Raw genomic sequence first — 17,192 nt, forward strand, 5'->3', positions numbered from 1 at the left:
TTGTACTTTATCACATTTTTTGCTTATTAAAGCAGTTTGTCTAATAGATTGCCTTTTCCCCCAGCTCCTGAAACTCTGATGAGAGCCTTAGAACTTTTGAATTACCTGGCTGCTTTAAATGATGATGGAGATCTGACTGAATTGGGATCCATGATGGCAGAGTTTCCTCTAGATCCACAGCTCGCTAAAATGGTTATTGCAAGTTGTGACTACAACTGTTCTAATGAGGTCCTATCTATTACTGCTATGTTGTCAGGTAATAGAGGGAAAGGAACTAAAAAAAGCCCAGCTCTTCACAGTTTGGGTGGACTTCACATTTGGTTTTGTTTTTTAATATTTAGTATGATAGTGGATTTTATAGATGGTTTTTTCGAGGAACTCATTTTGTTTCCTAAATATCTTGTAAATAGATTTATAAAGACATAATATTTACAAAAGTAAAGTAATTGTGCACAAAATATAGTTAAAACATTGGCTCTCTTGAGTGCGAATAAAAATTGCAATAAGAAAAAGAACAAGTCTGAACACAATTGTAACAGTTCTTTGGTAGGTTCATCAGTTTTGCGGTTTACTACTCAAAGTACAAGAAGAACTTTGTTCTAGTACTTGGCACTATTAAGTGAGCCTGGGACAAACCCAAACTATCATTTAAAGAGCTTTCCTACATGTATAAATACGTATTCTAGTGGCAGTCGAGCAAACCTGAGTTTCAAACTTAGTATCAAATAAATAGAAGTAGTAATGTGTACTTTTAGGCTTAAAATCTAACCAGATGATAATTCTTTTACAATGGCAGAAAACACTTGATAAAAGAAATATACCTAATAGATACAATTGCTAATTTTGGAAATTGGAGTATTAAGCTGAACAAATCATGCTGTTTTTAGTAGCAGTAAAGCATAACCCACAAATGAATTATAACTTGGAAATTAGATTTTCCAAAAAGAAGAAATATTCTTACAGCTAAAAATAGAGGACATTTCATGTTTTTACTGATGATCAAAGTACTTTATACTACTAGTTCCAGTACTGGGGAGAATGACTTCAGTTTCAGAGTGGTTTCTTAGTCTTAATTATAACTTAATGCCTCAAATAATTGAAAATCTTATTTGGAATTAAAGGATAAATTGAAAAATATTCTAAATATAAAATTTTGGCTTAGTTTAGATGTATGGTATGTTTTAATGGTTTGAATTTTTTATTTTAAGAACTAGCTAAAAATGTTTTTTTGCAGAGTTATGACTGATCAGACTCAGAGCAGATGGGCAGGGCAGTATCGAATCATTTTAATAAAATTGTAGTCTCACTTGCGGAGGTGGTGGTAGGTTGTTGTCTGCCTTTCTTACATGTTTTTGTTAGATGCTCCCAGTTGGTATTTACCCAAGATTTCAGTTTGCAGAGAAAGTGTGCGGCAAGAATTAACAGATTGTTTGTGTATTTATTTGTTATCTGCTCAGTTTTTATTCTTCCTGTTTCTCTTATCAGGCATACTATATAATTACCATCGTTTGAGTCTAGATTACTAGCTCTTTAAAAAACTGGTCATTGTGACACAGTTGAAATCTTCCAACTATATCTCTTATTTGTAATAAGGAGCTCTGCACAACACAGGGGTTTATTAGCACATCAAGACAATGGACATTTATGTGTAGCGGTTATTAAGCATGGCACTTGTGGGGGGGAAATGTTAAAGGGTGAGGAAGAAGTCATGGAACAACAACAGTTTGCTGAGCTTATACTGCTTTGTTTTTCATTTAAATAGTTTTTGAAGTTTTCAGGTCCTGATATAAATAGTGCAAATCAAGGGCCTTCTAGAGTGCTACTTATTCCCACTGTTAATTCTGGGAGCTAGTTCACATTTACTTTCACATCTTTGAGAGGTTTCTGTACTTCTATGAATTACCTTGCTTCAGTTACATTTAAGCAAGACATTTAATTAATATTTATTGTGATCATGTGTCATTGTCTCTATTTGGCTTCTTTGGTATCTTTTTAAAGGGGAAACTGTATGGGAAAGTAATTTGATACTGTATTTGATCTTGTTGTTGATTATTCCCATTATCTTCTATCTGGACTGATCATTTATACTTTTTTATATTGACAAGGTTTTAAGAGCTTTAAAAATGTGTTGACAAAGTCCCAAGCTGTTAAGTATTTTTACCTTCATACTGCTTTTATGACTATGGAATTGCTTAAGTGAATTAAGGAAAGTTGTATTTTAAAAATGTAGTGCACGCTTTGTAACAACTTAAAGTTTTATGTGAATTAACATTGAGGCTCTAAACAAATTACTGTAGTTATATATTTTGGTGACCCTTGAAATAATGACTGTTTCAGACTAATTGTCAACTTTTTAAATATTGGATTTTGCTTTTTATATTGAGGTTTTGATTCAAATAACATTTTTTTTTTTAACTTGGGACGTCATTTTCTAATCTTTTTATTAAAATGCTGGAAAACTAGGCTGAATATCCCCAGCCTTTTTGAATTTTCTTAATTCAAAGGCGGTTTAACCTTCCACCACTACTGCTATCATCAAAACCCAGGATTTCACGATATTTTTTATGTTTACATATGCTTCTGCTCACCGGTGCTAATAGTGATACCCACCAGTTGGTAACAGCCGTAGCACTAGGGAAAAAATTACAGTAGAAATGTGGCAATAGACTGGTTAGAAAGTCGTTTTTAGCCCTGCAGTGGGCAAATATAGCTTCATAACTTCCATAGCCATTCAGTGGATTCAGTGGATGGCCTTTTGAAAAACTCCATTTAGCTTAAAGGCTATTGACACCATAATTCTGGTTATTGGTAGAGCTATCGGCACTGGTTTTTGAAATAAGTTGAGCTTTCTATTTCTAGTATCTTGATGGCCTTCAGAATAGCTGTTTGATGCCTACTTTTAGATCTAGTTAAAATAATCAGGTACTCTGTAGCTTTGAAACCCTCTTGTCTTACAGATGTGGTTAGGTGTTGATGTACCAAATCAAGGTAGTAAACAGTCCAAGATGCAGTTGGAGGCCATCCTGCCCTGCCCTATGCTCTGTGAACTGACCTAGCTAGGCCTTGTTCCTCTATCTGTGAATGCGTGACTCATCGATATGGGCGTTTGTGTTGGGCCCATACCAACCTTGTTTAGTCCCACAGTGTTTTGTTCGCCCCACGGAGGCCAAGAAAGCCGCAGATGAAGCCAAGATGAGATTTGCCCACATAGATGGAGATCATCTGACACTGCTGAATGTCTATCACGCTTTTAAACAAAGTAAGTGTAAATTAGATTGAAGGCACTCTTTTGTCTCAGTGTCACTTGCAGCATATAAGACGTTTCTTCATCTCACTTTCATTTATTATCTGTGACAACTTTACATTAGAAACCCAGAGGTACTTTAGAAAAAACGCCTGACTAGCATTTAAAATAATAGAAATTGTCTGTTTTTTCCAAAGTTGTTTACTTTTATAATCGGGGAAAATACCGATTATAGAAAGCTCGAAAATACAGAGCAATAAAAACAAAATACTAGTACTATATTTACCGCTAACCTACACATTTTTATATACTTTCTTTTCCTGTTTATTTTCATTCGTTTTATGTGGATAGTTTTGTATCATTTATAGAATCTTTACTGCTTAATAATTTTACTAATAAATAGCTCTTAAATAAATACAAAAGTAACAGAATAGAAAGATGGACTGCAGATGTGAATGACCATTCTCAGGTTACAAGTGGTCCATAAACGTGAGGAGGAAAGTCAACTCTGCTTGTAGTTCAAGAGCATTGTTATTGAGAGGTACCATTTTTTCACCTATAAAACTGGCAAAGGTTATAGAAGAATAGTTCTTAGCTCTGTAGAAGTGGGTTTAGTGAAACAATCCTACACCAGAGGTGGAAATATAAATTGATGTGGTCTTTATGAAAAGCAGTAGATTTTATGTCACCGAGACCTTAAGAAGTTTCATACCCTTTGACCCAGAAATAATCTATGAAATTATCCTTCGGTATCCTGTGGACATAGATATTGTTAAAGATTTCATCCCAGAATTACATATCATAGTAAAAAAAAAAAAAAAAAAATGTAGGGGGGAACTACCTTAATGCCCACCGATAAAAAGATGGTTCAGTGATTTATGTATGCCTTGACCATATGGTGAAATACTGTTCTAGCTTTATTTTATTTTATTTATTTGAGAGAGTGAGACAGAGCACGAATGGGGGGGCGGCGGGGAGAAGGAGAAGCAGGCTTCCTGCCGAGCAGGGAGCCCAATGGGGGGCTCCATCCCAGGACCCCAGGATCATGACCTGAGCCGAAGGCGGACACTTAACCGACTGAGCCACCCGGGCACCCTGTTCTAGCTTTAAATCATGTTGTCAGAGAATATTTAGCGACATGAAAAACATTTTCCATTTGAGAACAAGGAAATGCGGGGGCTCAAATTCAGATTTTTCACCTCTTGTTTTATTTGTAACTCATTTTGTTATCTCCTAAAAATCTATTTACACTCCTAAAATCATCTGTTCATTTTGACACATCTCTTTTGGGGTGGGGGTGAGTTTATTTATCTCAAGAGTTCCAAAAGTGCTGCAGAGCCAGTGAGTGGAACAAAGAGCATAGCTGCCAAGGTGCTGCACGTCTGTGCCTTACACATAAACTTCGCTGTGAGTTGAAGAGAATTGATAAATACCAGGTTAAAATAAAAAATGAAGGCCAGTACACAGTTTACTTCAGAACATTTGTTTTATCCCTCTTGTGTCCAGTGTATTGATAATGCATAATGTTAAAGCCTATTCCCGATAGGTTAGGTCAGTCCAAGAAATAGACTATATTCCTGTGTGTGCGAAACTATGTCGTGGTGGTGGACTGTGTGACCACCAGACACATAACCTATTAACTGACATTGAGGACTGGCTACAGAGGGGAAGGTCTTGAGAAGGAGCAGATTCATGTCCATCTTGGTTCTCAAAATCCTTTGATATCATTAAAATACTGTTTTAAGTGGAAATTAAAAGATTTCTAAAGGAGCAGCATGGATTTTTACCATGTATGTCTCACAAGACATTTTAATGTTCTTCTAAATTAGGAGATTGTGTTATTTTGTTATTTAAGTTCTGATAACTGGCACACCAGTCAGTGTATCTGGATTTCGTAAGTTGCTTTGAGAATAAAGTTTAGGTTTGATAGAATTGTGTATTTGGATTTTAAGTATGAACGTAACAATTCAGTCCTTGAAATTCGAGTTTACTGTTTCACATGATAAAATTACTAAATGCTTATTCTTTATGTACATATTGGTAGTTGGGAGCTTTCTATGAAAATATTGAACAGTAGGTATCTATAAAAGCTTTATCCTACCGCTTCTTAATAGGACTAGCAGAAGTGTCATGCGTTAGAGTGGTAGCATCCATTCTCTAGATGCTTGTTTCTGGTCTACTGCATGCTTCTCACTGCCATAGGGATGGTAAGCTGTTGGGTGGTTTTAGACCTTTTACTCTGTATACATGTGATAAATAAGGTCAAGGCAAACAGAATCATTTGATAGAAGTGTTCCCATTAATCAAAGGATTTAGCCTATTAATTACTGCCTGTCATCTTTTCAAATAAAGGGAGCTATTCAAAAAATACCGGACTTCCAGATCTCTGCGTACTATTTGGACATTTCATATCCCTTTATTGAATTTGGAATGTTTTCACTAATGATTTTTAAATGATGCTGTGTTATGTTATGAATTGAAACATTAAATATGTTTGAAAAATAGCAACTGTTTCAAATACTGGTCAAGAGGAACTATTTGATTAGAGACAATGGTTGATTACATAGAAAAGCTAAAATTTATCTTGATACTGTATGTTGAAATAATAGTTTTAAAAAAAGTTTTATTTTAGAGAGCGCACTCGTGCACGCATATGAGCAGAGGAAGGGGAGAGGTAGAGGGAGAGGGAGAATCTTAAGCACACTCCCCGGTGAGCTTGGAGCCCATTGTGGGGCTCCATCTCAGGACCCTGAGATCAAGACCTGAGCTGAAAATCGAGAATCACATGTTTAACCAGCTGAGCCACCCAGGCGTCCCTGAAATAACACTTTTGAGAAACAACTAGATTTAAGTTATTTTGCAACACCTTGATTTCTTTGTGTGTAGGTCTGTTTCACTCTGAAAGGGTTTTACTTTAGATCTTAAAAGTAGGTTTACTGTATTGGTTAAGAAATTTTTACCTAGCATTTTAAGAAAATATTTCCATTTTTAGATTTTATTTCTCCCATTTATCAAATTATTTCTCACAAATTTAGAAAATACAGTAGTATTACCAGATAGTGTTTGTTTATCTTGACAACTTAAAATTGCCATTTTGTTACTCTTTAGGGTATGAATTCTGAAGTTTAGAACTTCAGAAAAGCTATACTTCAGATAAGAGTCTGCAAATCAGCTGCCCTTTTCAAAGGGCCCCCTTTCTTACTGTCTCAGTATGGACATTTCCATTGCCTTTCAGCTCCGTACATTGCACCAGCATAAGCGAGGATGCCTCTAAAGCATACTTTCTTCTCTTTGTGTTATCTCCGGAAGATATTTGGTGCTTTGTTTTAAATGTCAGTAAGTTCAGATGGATACTTCTTCTCATTCTAGATGGGTTAATTAATAGACTTGAACACATCAGTTCTTTAATTTAAAGATCCATATTACTACCTCACCTACCCACCCACCCTTTCTGAAATGGTGGCTGCATTTTGTAATGGGCAAACCTTTATTAATATATTTGTTGCTCCTTTGAAAAGCAGTTAAGAAAATGTTGTATGTTATAATTGGTAGAATCCTAGAACGAAGATGCCAAAGATTAGTGTATATTACAGAAGCTGCAGAAGGATCAACATAATTCTGATTTTAAGGACCCCCCCTCCCCCGAACCCCCCATTTCACAATAACCCTCTTAGGTTTATTTATCAAAAGGCCTATGAAGTAAATGATCAAGTTTTCCATTGTGATTCTCCGGGACATAAAAATGTCACTGTATAATATTTTATATTATGCTGCAGTTTGAGCTCTTTGCTTAAATGAGCAAACAGTGGGTTGGTTGGAAGCTTGTCAAGGATTCATCAGTGGGGAAATATCCCTTTGATAATAAATACATGCAGTGAAATTATTTGAAGTGTTTAGTTTTGTTTATTAATAATAGTAAGACTTGTTTATTAAACATGAGTGGGGATTCCAGACATCCCTATAAACTACTTGTATTTTAGTTTTTGTTTTATTTTTTTACTTTTATAGTCTAGCTCTTCAGTTTTTTATCCCAGTTTTTATTTTAATTCCAGTTAGTTGACATACAGTGTTATAGTAGTTTCAGATGTTCAATATAGTAATTCTCATTGCTATTCAAGGGGATACCTGCACACCTATGTTTATAGCAGCAGTATTTTACAATAGACAATATATGGAAGCAGCCCAAGTGTTCATTGATTGATAAATGGATAAAGAAGAGGTGGGGTGTGTATGTATATGATGGAATATTAGCCATAAAAACGAGATCTTGCTGTTTGCAACGACAAGGACGGAACAAAACAAGCAAAGGGAAAAAATAAGATAGGGACAAATCAAGAAATGGACTCTGAACTATAGAGAACAAACTGATGGTTACCAGAGGGGAGGTGGTAGAGGAGGAGTTGGAAAAATAGGTGGTGGGGATTAAGGAGTGCACTTACCACTTGTGTTTTAAATCTTGTTTGTCCACCGTTAAGAGGCACCTGGGTTGCAGTAAAACTTTTAAACGTTTAGCTCTAGGTTTGGTGCTCTAGCTCAGGAGTAATTAAATAAAAATTACGCAGTAGTCATTTGAGTTCTGTTTTATAACTTCTAAATTGTATTTGGTAATCTTAATCTAAGGCTGTCCTTTCTTTGAAAATGAGGAAGACCTGGCATTTTATCAGATTCCCTCAACCCATCCCTGTCTTTTGGAGTATATTAGAAGCAACCAGGTGGATGTTCATGGGTAACCTAACTTTAGTTCATTAAAAGTGGTTTATTTAAAAATCACAAAATCCAGTAACCAGAAACCTTAGTGCTATTTCTGATTTTGAACTTTACTACAGATTTTTAGGAAAGTTGATAACATAGTGATTCTTTTATAACACTGATGTGGGTAATTCTCCTTTCTGGATTACTTAGTTTATTCTTAATAATGATTTTCCTTTTTAATTAGATAATATACCTATATAGATGATTCATGTCCCCTCTTTTTTTCCCCTCCCTCCAACTTTGTAGATCATGAATCGGTTCAGTGGTGTTATGACAACTTCATTAACTACAGGTCCCTGATGTCAGCAGATAATGTACGCCAGCAGCTATCACGAATTATGGACAGATTTAATTTGCCTCGTCGAAGTACTGACTTTACAAGCAGGGACTATTATATTAATATAAGAAAAGCTTTGGTTACTGGGTATTTTATGCAGGTACGTGGATAATACATGCATGCATAATTAGATGTTTACATAATATTGTTTGCTTTCTCTAACAGCCCTTTGAATCTACTTCAACAAGTTAAAGAATGCCTCTGAATATTGATTTTAAATGTTATGTCCGGATTCTCGAATGAGCTAATATTCTAAGAAATTTTATCTGTCTAATGAGTAACAGATTAACTCGTTAAATGACAAAGTTAGTAATCCAGTTATGTAGAAATCAATTTGGAATTAACTCTTAATTAACAGTCTTTTTTATACCAGATGATATGTTGGCCATTTTCAGGTGGGATTAGCAGCTATTTCTTCAATGTAAATTTCAGTTCTTGGCTTTTGAAAAGTCTGTGAATCTAGATTGTGAGTGGAAGTTGTATGATTATAAACTGCTGAAACGAGGCAGTTGCCTGGGTGGATCCGGAAGTGCAGTTCACTTTTCTCTTTATGTAGAAATTAAAGACTCCAGAATCAAATATTCAAACACCTGTATTTCATTCACAGCACTGTAGAGTGATGTGATCATTGATATTTGTAACTAAGAAACTTGGGTGCTACAAAAGCCAAAAATGTCTTTTAAGTGATAATGATGGAAAGTAATTTAAAATGTTTCATTTAGTTTTAAGTGTGTTATGGTGGGGACTGTACTAACTGACGTATAGGTTGTCAGATAAACGTAGTGAACATTTATTTTAAGGGATTTTAAACTATGTTTAAAAACTCATTCTCTGGTGGTAAAATTGAAAACAAATCAGTCCATTACTTGGGATTGGATTGATTTTAATGATCTCTTCTGTTGCCGGCTTGTTTTTTCATTCTCTGTTTTGGCTATGTCTGTTAAGCAAGATGTGGCCTGCCTTAAGGCCAAATGAGCTGAATAAATAGAATTGACCCAAATGCACAAAATCAAAATAAGAATTGATGGGTGCATAGTCTGTAGTTGAAATCATACTAACAGTAAGAATTTTTATTGTGGCATCTTCTATAAGATCCCATGCTCATTGGAGTTAGGAAAATAATAGAGCAAGGTATGAAAATTCATTCTTTAGACACTTTATTCTTAATATTTGTTTAATATGTACTAGTACACCGTGGCTTCTTTTTGACATATTCTTAAATTTGCTAGTAATTCAAAAAAGATTGACAAAGCCATACTCAAACATTATAGATTTCTACTTCTCTGAAGATTAAACTTTGTTAGAAACAGGGCATGCAGTAAGTACCTGGCACCTAGTAGGTGTTTAGTATTATTGAAGGAAATTGAGTTCATTTTCTGTTATTTATTAATAATTATTCATTTCTATCATTCATACACATTTTTCATATTACTATAGTTCTAGAATTGGAAAAGGCATATCATCATCTGTTTCAGTGTTTGCTAATTACATATTAGATAAGTTCCACAGTTGATGTGTTTGATTATAGATAGAAGAAATAGAGGCAAGAAGAATGTGCACCTTTGTCCGCTCCATTCTTTCTCTTGTTCTCTTTTCCCTGTAGACTACCTTTTGCTTTATTTTTCCATCTTAATCATGAATGTTGTAGTAATTGTTCATCTAATACACAGTTGCCACCTGGCACTAAAGAACCCACTCCAGATAGTTTTAAGGAAGGACCAGTTAGTGTATATACAAGGCTCTGTGGGCCCCTTATGTCACTGTTGAAACTGTTTAGTCCTGCCTGCCCACGCAGTGCAAATGTGCAGCTCTGTGTTCCAGTGAAACTTTACTTATGGACCCTGAAATTTGAATTACATGAGTTTCACTCATCACCAAATTTTTTTTTTTGGTCCTCCCCCCCCCCCCCCATTCTTTAGAGATGTATGGACCACTTTTGGCCGACAGGCCTTAACAAATGCAGGCAATGAGTTGGATTTGGCCTGCAGTAGTTTGCTGATCCTTGCTTTTATCAGGCAGTGATAAATAAGTGAGGCCATCGGATAAAAAGCAAAAGCTGAGGTCTGCCCGTTCTAATTATATAGGTAGCTTTACACCACTTGTGCTTTACAATGAGCACATCACAAGCATTGTATTAATTGACTGGGTTTCGGTTTCAGGTGGCGCATTTAGAACGGACAGGGCATTACTTAACTGTGAAGGATAACCAGGTGGTTCAGCTGCACCCCTCTACTGTTCTGGACCACAAGCCTGAATGGGTGCTTTATAATGAGTTTGTTCTTACGACGAAGAATTACATCCGGACGTGTACAGATATCAAGCCAGAATGGTAAGCACCACCCTTTGTTCTAACAGATTTTGTTAGCATTTTTGCTCCGAATGGAATCTGACTTTGTTGCACTAGTCCTGTCCTGGACCTTAATGTTCTTTCTCATTAGCTCAGGATATGTGCTCCCGTGTTTAGGTATAGGGCTTTGACCTGATGGTATGGTTGATCTCTTAGAATCTTTGCTTTGCTAAGAGGACAGTGGGATTGTTGGTATGGGCCTGGGCAGGATTTGAAGCCAAATATAAAATTATAGTTGACTAGCATCAGGAGTGTCTTTGGAGCTATTCTCTTGTTGTGATCAACTCAAGTCTCCTAGTACTGTACTAGAAACAGTCTTTTATCATTAGCTGTGAACTGTTCATAGGTTGATGCTTTAGAAAGAGTTAAGCAAACATAAAAACTACACATCTCGTTGTATCTTAGCATAATTGATTTACAAATTGTTACCGGAAATGATTGTGTTATTTTAAGCAAAATTACCACCCCTCCCCTTCTGTATGTCTGGTTTTTTTGTTTTGGTTGGTTGGTTGGTTGGCTGGCTTGCCAGAATCCATTCTGTAACTTATGATAGGAGACGTCAGCCAAGAATGGTGGGACTGAAAGCACTTATTTTAGTTGATGTCACTTGCTAGATATTGTGAGGCTTCTTTCCTACACAAATTTATGACTTTTGACACTTGTGTAGGACATTACCATTTTATCTTGAATGCTTTGTTGAGAAAAAATTGTATGGCTAAACATTAAAAAAGATTCAGTCAAGTGAATTCTTTGGGGTATAGATCTATATTGTTACTAAACTTCAAAAATGAGAAGATACAATCATTTGAATACAAAGATATTTCTCATATAGAACCTGTATTACTATAACCTTGGAGAGGTTGGTCTAAAAATAGTGTTCTATAGTGAAGAAATTAATAACCTTATTTTAATATCTTCCTATTAATGTAAAAAAGTGTTTTTAAAAGGATTTGTCTTGAGTTTTTTTTTTTTTTTTTAAGTTATGGAAAGTCCAACATCAGAAAATTTACAGCTTAACGAAAGTAATGCACTTCTAAAAGTAGTGTTTGTATGGATTAGGTGTTTGCAGTTGTAATGTTGATTTGGATTTGTAGATTTGCCTTTGTTCATTAGTATATTAATGAGTAATTCCTATCCTATTAGCAACTCCAGTCTTTAATTAAATGTTAATTTGGTAATTTTTCCCCCCCCTTCTGGACAGGTTGGTGAAAATTGCCCCTCAATATTATGACATGAGCAATTTCCCACAGTGTGAAGCAAAGAGACAGTTGGACCGCATCATTGCCAAACTTCAATCCAAGGAATATTCACAGTACTGAATTCAGTGCTTAGAACTGAAGTTATTCAGAGGACAGCTTTAAAAGATGAATGAACTCAAAAGTTCAAGTTGTGCTCTTCACGTTGGTTCAATAATGGCCTTTATTTGAAAGCTTTTTAATTTTTCTTTACAGTAAATATTCCATTCTGATTTCATAAATTAAACATTTATGCCTCCCTTTTGTGTTGACACTGTAGCTCATACTGGAAAAGTCGATCAATGTTTTGCAGTTTATTGAAAGTAGTTCTATATATAACAATGTTATAAGCATTTCTTTAGAAATGGTTGAAAATGCTTCTAAAATGTGATTATCGACCATGGTATGCATGATCGTTGTAATTGTTGACATTCCTTTTAGAAGTTGTGAAATGTTACAACTTGTGCTTATGTAGACACAATCTTCTGTCTCAGTACAGAGGCACTGACTTCAATAAAGTCTATTTATACTAATTTCAGCCAAAGCACCTTGATATCTTTGTTCTAGTCTAAGTATGGCTTCTTCTCTTCTCAATTGTGGGTCCTTTTTTTTTTTTTTTTTTTTTAATGTAAGTATACTATGATTGCATCTTTCCACAAAGGTTACTATTCCTTAGATAAAATAGTCATTAAAGCAGTATTTTTAAGAAGATAGCATGGCACTTCGTTAGGTTAATCAGGGTGTGATCTAATGGGATAAAAGTATATAGTTTTTATTCAAAATTGGATCTCCAAGGACAGAATAATGAAAGAATAGCTTTCTCTTCATCTTAAATTCATTTCATAAGGCTGATTTGTTACCACATCTTTTTATTATACTTAGAGAAACCTTCTAAACACCCTATATACTTCTGAAACAAATGTTTATTTGTATTAAATAAATATTAGGGAATGATGTTATATTGTAGGTCTTGGTTTTACTAAAATCTCAGATTTGGATATTTTATGCAGTGTACAGAGTGATTAGCAAAGTGTGTTAAAATGTGAACTTGACTTTCCGTTTCCTGTAACAGGTAGTAGACAAGTTAAAAACCCTTTTTTTAACAGCAGATGAGGTGTTTGGTGTGACCCCTCAAGGGGCCTGTAATCAGTTCTTTTCACTTAAAGAGTAAATACTGCTTAATTTCTGGACTCCCTTCTCCTACTCTCTCCCCCTCCCCCTGCAAATATTTAAATGTTAAAGAAAATTTATAGGTGTGTTTACTTGGAATTTAAATATATTTTGTAGCATATATCTTATGTGGTTTAAGGGAGTTAGTTGGGCAAATTAGAGTTTTTCAGGCTGTATGCTTTTTAGTATATAGGTAGCTGTTACTAAATGATGCTGGTGGCTTAAGAGTTAATGCAAGAGTTCTCTAAGCACCTCATTCCCATGGGATAATTTACATGGTGAAATAATATTTTAGGTTGAATTTAAATTGGTTAAAATTTATCCTACTTTAAGTATTGGTGAATTATCTGTTAGGATTTTTTTAGATTATTGTTAAGAACGTCTAGGCACTTGGTCAGACTATTTCCCCTAAGCAGGCAGCTTTTGCCAAAGTATTATGTTGCATTATTTTAACAGTTGCATATTTTTATAATCTGACCATCTTCCTAGTTTTAAATAGATCTCGGTGTAGTGTATGTGTTGTTTAATCTTGTGCTTTTTAAAATTCTAAATTAGACCATTAGGTTTTCTTAAAGAGAAACTTAAGTTGCAGAACTCTGCTGTAAAGAAGGAAGTTTGGCAGAGTTTCTAGGAACAGTGAGTACTCTTTCCATCTTGTAAGTGATGAGTGTGCACTGGGAGTGGCCATGGAAACAGTGGAGCGAGCTGAGCTCTTCTCATTCCCTGTCATCACAGTACCCCCCCCCCCCCCCCCACCGTTCAGTTTTGCAAGGCTGGCCATATCTGACCAAAGCTTTGAATCCTAAGCATTGATGTTATTGGCAAAGGTATGGCTTTTAAAAAATTTGTGTCCTCTAACCCCTTCATTATAGCTTTGGTAGCAGAATACAAAAGTGGTTACAATTTCCCTTGTTTACATAGGTGGTTAAATCTAGCAAATGAATCCTCAGTGGTACTGTAGAACAAGAAAATAAAAATTTTTTCCATAATATTCAGAAAATCTTATTTGAAGATTTTTCTGAAGAGGTCTCCTCACCTCTCAGAATAGTAGAGCTGCTTTTTGTTGTGAACGTAGCATAAGAAAGAAAAGCCTTTGACTACAAGTTGAGGAAATGAACACAACTTGGGGGAATAGGACAGGATAAAATATACCCTACAGTCAAGCCACTAAGCCACAGTCCCACAGAACAAAAAGCATATGACTTAGTCCTAGAATTTCAGGTTTATAACAAACACCTTGAGATTCTCTTCTGAATAATTTTAATGGCTCAGATACTTTAAAGAAAACCATTACTTTCAAAGACATCCTAATAGTTCTGCTAGAAATGCTGAGCTAAAATTTCTCTCTCTGACTAATTGTTTCTAATTCTTGCTTCTAGAGCAAAGTTAGTTAAATAAGGATGTTTGTTTTACTGCATGATGCTATTTAGATACTTAACTGTCCTCTTCCTTTACTCTGATTTAGGCTGAATAGCCTGTTTTCCCATCACCCTTCTCTTCGATACAGTTTCTAGATATCCTGAACATCCCTGATTAACCTCTGCTAGATATTCTCTGGATTGTAGTCAGTGCTGTGGTCTAAACTGGGCAGAGTGTGGTGAAACTTGTATCTCTCAGGGGACCAGACACGACATCACTTCTGTTAATGCAGCTTATGATTACATTAACCTTTCAAACAGCCACAGCGTACTTTTGGCTCATGTTAATCTTAGCATAAATTTAAGGCGTCCAATTATTATGTGATAGTTTTGGATGTGGCTCAGGGCTGGGAAAAGACCCTCACAGACCATGGACAGTGTACATCTTTAGAGACCTCACCCCACGCACGCTTTTAAATGCATCTCTATATCGCTCATTAAGTAACATTTAAAAAATTACAAGACATGAGAACAATTGCTTCCTGAGTAATTGGGATAGGAATATCTCAAGTACATGTTTTCTAATAGTTCTAGAATTCTTGTAGTGTGAAACTAACCTACACGTTGTTTCAAATGCAGTTTTTATCAGTATTGAATTTAAAAGGAAAGTTGACAGATTCGGTATGTACATGTTTACACAATGATTTGAATCTTACAATTTCTTTTTATATTAGAGAAAGTCTGGGAGGAATGGTGTTCCCAGGCAGTTTTAGTGGTGCCCTAGCCAGTACTGGACCTGTGGACAAAGTGGCCCTGTAGACACCCTGTTGGCACAGGTGGTCAGGTGGTATCTCGCATTGCCAAGACTAAATGTTTATTGAGAACTCGTTGCTGCGGTGACTTCTAATTACTTCTGCTGGTATACACTGGCTAGATGATGGAAACTCTCCTGTTTTGCTTAACTGAATTCTCGGGCTTGGACTTCTCATTTCGGGGGTATTTGAGCCTAACTTGGCAAAAGCAGTTTTCTGCAGCCACCTCTGTTAGCAGTGGCGTGCTGAGGGTAGCCCAGCCTGGGAGTTGATGAGATTGGGCACGTTTCTTAGATTTGTTGTTGTTCTTGTTAATACGTGGGCCTCTCTTATTCTGTTTTAAAATATGCTATTTCATGTAGAGTCTTCATTTGTAATTATAGTAGGTTGTGGTAAATGGAACCCAGTGGAGAACTCAAGTCATGAACTTGGGAAAACCACATTTAAATAACTTGGTTTTTTGTTGTTGAGTGAAAGGGTTTTGAAGTGGAAAAAACTTGCAAAGGCTACTTTTTACAAGAACTTACACGGTTAGGATGGAGATCAAGGAAGAGAAGGGGGGATACTTGTTTAAAGAAGGGGACCACCTTAACATATTTTTAGGCAAAATTTCAACCAGTGTCTTGGAAGAGACTGGGGTTGAGGCCAAGCTTGGTGATGTTAGCCTTGGAAATGAGAAAATTTCCTTAGATGAGGGCAAAAATTTCCTTAGGTTAGGACAGTTAAGGGACCTCAATTCAAATGGCCTCTTATGGAGAGTGCCAGGGAATCAAGTTCAGGCTTGAGGGAGAGGAGTACTGTGTGAATTTGACAGGTTCCTCTGCTGTGGTCTATAGCCCGGGAGTGATGAACAGGGAGAAGGCTGCCCAGCTTGAGTATGTCTAATGAGGGCATGGAGAAAAGTGGTAAAGTCTTTAAGATCTTGTCATTAAAAAGAATCATTGAGGGGCGCCTGGGTGGGTCAGTTGGTTAAGTGTCCAATTCTTGGTTTTGACTCAGGTCATGGTCTCAGGGTCGTGAGATTGAGCCCTGTGTCGGTCTTTGTGCAGCGCACGGCATCTGTTTGGAATTCTCTCTCTCTCTCTGTCCCTCGGAGTTTTGTGTGCGCTATGCGCACGCACTCTCTCAAATAAATAAATCTTTAAAAAAAAAAAATAAAAAATCATTGATAGCTGTCCCTATAAACTCATCTAGTATCCCTGAGTTTTCCTTGTGCCTTGCGCTTCTGTGATGTTTGGTTAGTAGCATTGGTGAACATTGTATACACAGTACTAGTTGTGATGTCTTTGCTGAGAAGTATCTTCATTTCAGCTCATATATTTGTTTTTCATATGAATTGTTAGGCAATTGAAATTTTGTCTTAGCCAAATTTGAGACATGATCAGAGTGAAATGAGACATGCTCTCAGTTTTAGGGAGTGACTTATTTTAAAGCCCTTAATGAATGGGAATTGATTTTAATGCTACAGAGGTGTGTGTTGTTTTATTTTAGATTATATAAAGAAGTGGAATTACTAGAATATTTTAGCTTTATGGCACTAGCTCTGTTTAGTGTCTTAACAGAGAACCTAGTCTTTGATTCACAGGGAGGATTTACCTACCAGTGCCGACATTCTTTAAAAGGGAAACGTTTTAATTTTTAAGGAATAATAAACTCATGCAGTAAATTGTAACAAATGATTGGAATTTCATCTCTGAATTGTGATAGTGTATGTAGACATTGCTTTAGTATATTTGCTCTTAGTTGTACAGTCTCAGTTCTCCTTGGTACAAAAACATACAGGACGATTTTGTAAAATAACTTAAAAATTGTTAAAGCTTTGTATTTGGCTGTTTTGTGTAATCATTTCTTCCCAAAATTAATTATATTAATGAAAATTTTTTTGTAATGTAATATAGTGTATGCTTTATTATTTACCTTTTTACATTTAGGAGGGG

The 17,192-nt window shown here is 35.8% G+C and overlaps 1 protein-coding gene across 1 annotated transcript in view; it reads left to right on the forward strand.

Moving 5' to 3' along the window:
* The window catches only part of DHX15 (DEAH-box helicase 15), a 57,841-nt gene extending 45,393 nt beyond the window's left edge, over nucleotides 1-12,448 (forward strand). The window contains exons 10-14 of the mRNA XM_006737707.3: nucleotides 65-256; nucleotides 3,137-3,259; nucleotides 8,243-8,433; nucleotides 10,493-10,662; nucleotides 11,882-12,448. Coding sequence (XP_006737770.1) covers nucleotides 65-256; nucleotides 3,137-3,259; nucleotides 8,243-8,433; nucleotides 10,493-10,662; nucleotides 11,882-11,999 — 794 coding nt within the window. The 3' untranslated portion in view covers nucleotides 12,000-12,448. The remainder of the gene's footprint in view (nucleotides 1-64; nucleotides 257-3,136; nucleotides 3,260-8,242; nucleotides 8,434-10,492; nucleotides 10,663-11,881) is intronic.
* Nucleotides 12,449-17,192: the final 4,744 nt, after the last annotated feature.

The sequence above is a fragment of the Leptonychotes weddellii genome, chromosome 2 (genome assembly GCF_054177405.1).
Source record: "Leptonychotes weddellii isolate Sample4059 chromosome 2, ASM5417740v2, whole genome shotgun sequence".
Taxonomy (NCBI): domain Eukaryota; kingdom Metazoa; phylum Chordata; class Mammalia; order Carnivora; family Phocidae; genus Leptonychotes; species Leptonychotes weddellii.